General features: G+C 44.5%; 1 protein-coding gene across 1 annotated transcript; it reads right to left on the bottom strand.

The window, feature by feature from the left end:
- Positions 1-5: 5 nt before the first annotated feature.
- On the bottom strand, positions 6-1,314 carry LOC112121901 (L-amino-acid oxidase-like; the record flags this gene model as incomplete). The annotated part of the gene is made up of 2 exons (XM_026661715.1): positions 6-333; positions 1,178-1,314. Coding segments are annotated over 2 exons (465 nt in total), but the record flags the coding sequence as incomplete, so codon positions are not given.
- Positions 1,315-2,312: the final 998 nt, after the last annotated feature.

Genomic DNA, 2,312 nt, shown 5'->3' with positions numbered 1-2,312 from the left:
ATCCCATCCTTCTCCCAGAACTTTTCAGTGCAGGCCAAGGCAACCTTAGTGGCGCTGTCATAGTGAATGGAGCGCAGGGCATGGGTCTTATTGGAGGAAAGCGGTGGCAGAAATTTGATAAGTCTCGTGGCTTTTGCTGTGGCTGTGACAAGGACATAGTCAGCCGTCATGAAGGAAGGGCTACATGTGTCATGTGCACTACGGTACAATACTTGGACCTTGTTACCAATGTATTTTATCTGCTCTACTGTGCAGTTCAGCTGGACAACTCCAGGCATAGACCGGTAGAAGGCCAGGGGCAATTGGTCGAATCCCCCTGTGATCTCTTCAAAACTGAAAGAAACAAGAAGTGATGGGTGAAAGAATTACATTAGTAGCAGTACTATGATTGCTTTTAGGGACAACAACAAAGTGGGGCCCCTTTGAGGTAAGGTCTGTGTCTGAGACAGATCCTGCCTCAAAGAGTTTATGCTCCAGCTAGACAAGACAAATAATAAAAAAAAAAGTTTATTATTGTCATTTTACAGAAGGGGGAACTGAGGCTTAATGACACACAGACCTGGGGCCCGGAGCGGAATTTCAGCCAATGTTGGGGAATTCAGATTGAGCTGCACAGGGTGAGTCAAAATTATGGCCCAGATTAAGGAATCAAGGACTATATTGCTGACAATATGACCCATTTGATGACAGAGAGTGCTTCTCTCCACACATTCTAACTGCCACAAGGGGTGTTTCCCATTGGTAATCTGGAGTGTCTGCCTCTATCAACTACAAGAAGAAGGATATTATTTATTTAGTTATTTACTCACATTGCAGTCACACAAAGGGTACATCTACACTGCCGGTGGCAGCAAGACTCCCAGCCCAGGTCGAGAGACTCAGGTTAGTGGGGCTCTCAGTAGCATTGTAGAAATAGCTGTGTAGACAGTGCTTTCAAGTTGCTGCTTGGGCTGGAACTCAGGCTCTCAAGCCCACCGTCTCCCGAGGCTACAGAGCCCAAGCTCCAGCCCAAGCTGCAACTTCAGAGTGCTGTCTACACAGCTATTTGTACAGTGCTAGTAAAATCCCCACTAGCCTAAGTCACTCAACCTGTCCTAGGAGACTCATTGCCATGGGCAGCCCACTGGCAATGTAGACACCCCAAATACCTTGCAATTTAAGTACATTCGTTTCTCACCCGTCTTCATGAAAGAAGATATTAAACTCCATGAGAGAGTGAAGAAATGACGTGTGGAATCCAGCACCCCCATTCATCAAGTCTCCAATCATCTGTACAGCCGCATGGCTTAAATTCCCTTCTTTAATCAAGTTCTCCTGGGAGGGGAGGAAAGGGAGGAAAGTTGTTCTCTCTTTAGGCACAAGAGGCACATTTATGGAGGTATCATTGGGGAAAGATTTGACTTTCATGAGGAAGGAGAAGATAAAAGGTTATTTTCAAGTTTTATATGGTGATGATATTGTTGCCCCTTTTTGTCTGAGCCATTGCCAATATCCAAGGCCTTGCCTGGTTCTTTCTGTTTGAAGGAGAGATTGAGGATGTGAGTCAGGTCTTTCTTTGGTGCAATCCTGCCAATTTAAAAAGAATGGATACAGAGTCCTGTTTTCCTGAACACAGTAGAAACAGTCAACAGGAGGCAATGTCCCTGCTCGGCAATCCAAGTCTGCCTTTCCAGCAAATACTGTGACCAAAAGAAGCTCTATCCTTTTTTTCCCTCAAAGGGCCATGTTAACCACTGCTACTCTCTCTTTCTCCTTGATTTTTCCCCCTCTCACAGACAAGCACAGCTGCAAACAATCAACCGCCTAATCTCTGCAATCAATCCTAGGGAAACCCTCAACCCCCACCGCTTAGCTTATGATTGGTCTACCCATGCAGCCTGATAGTGCCTTGGGCAGTGGCTTCCACTGCCTCCAGCTATCTAACTCCAGAAAGGAGCTTAATTGCTTCTTCCATTTAACCGGAATGAAATGTTTTTAGCATGCCCATCGACTTTAACCAGGTCTGTGACTAACCTATAGACTAAAGATATGTTTGATCGCCACAATTAACACCTTCCAGCATAACAATATTAAAATAATAATTGAAGGAAATATGAAATTTCTGGCACTAAGTCCTTTATTTTCCATAATCTTGGCCACAAACAAAACCCTGCTCACTGAGGCTGCCAAAAGGGGATGCCAATCCCAAAAGACTGTGCAGAGCTTCATAATATGATGTTTTCCCTCATTCTTTTATTGGTGCTTTGAATAAAGGACAACCTTGATATGAAAACTGGCATCATTAGGTTTCATCAGGATAAACAGGTGCATTT

Source organism: Terrapene carolina, unplaced genomic scaffold, assembly GCF_002925995.2.
Source record: "Terrapene carolina triunguis isolate 2854851 unplaced genomic scaffold, T_m_triunguis-2.0 Scaffold15637, whole genome shotgun sequence".
Taxonomy (NCBI): Eukaryota; Metazoa; Chordata; order Testudines; family Emydidae; genus Terrapene; species Terrapene triunguis.
The sequence above is the reverse complement of the archived record's forward strand: the minus strand, read 5'-3'. Positions and strand labels throughout refer to the sequence as shown.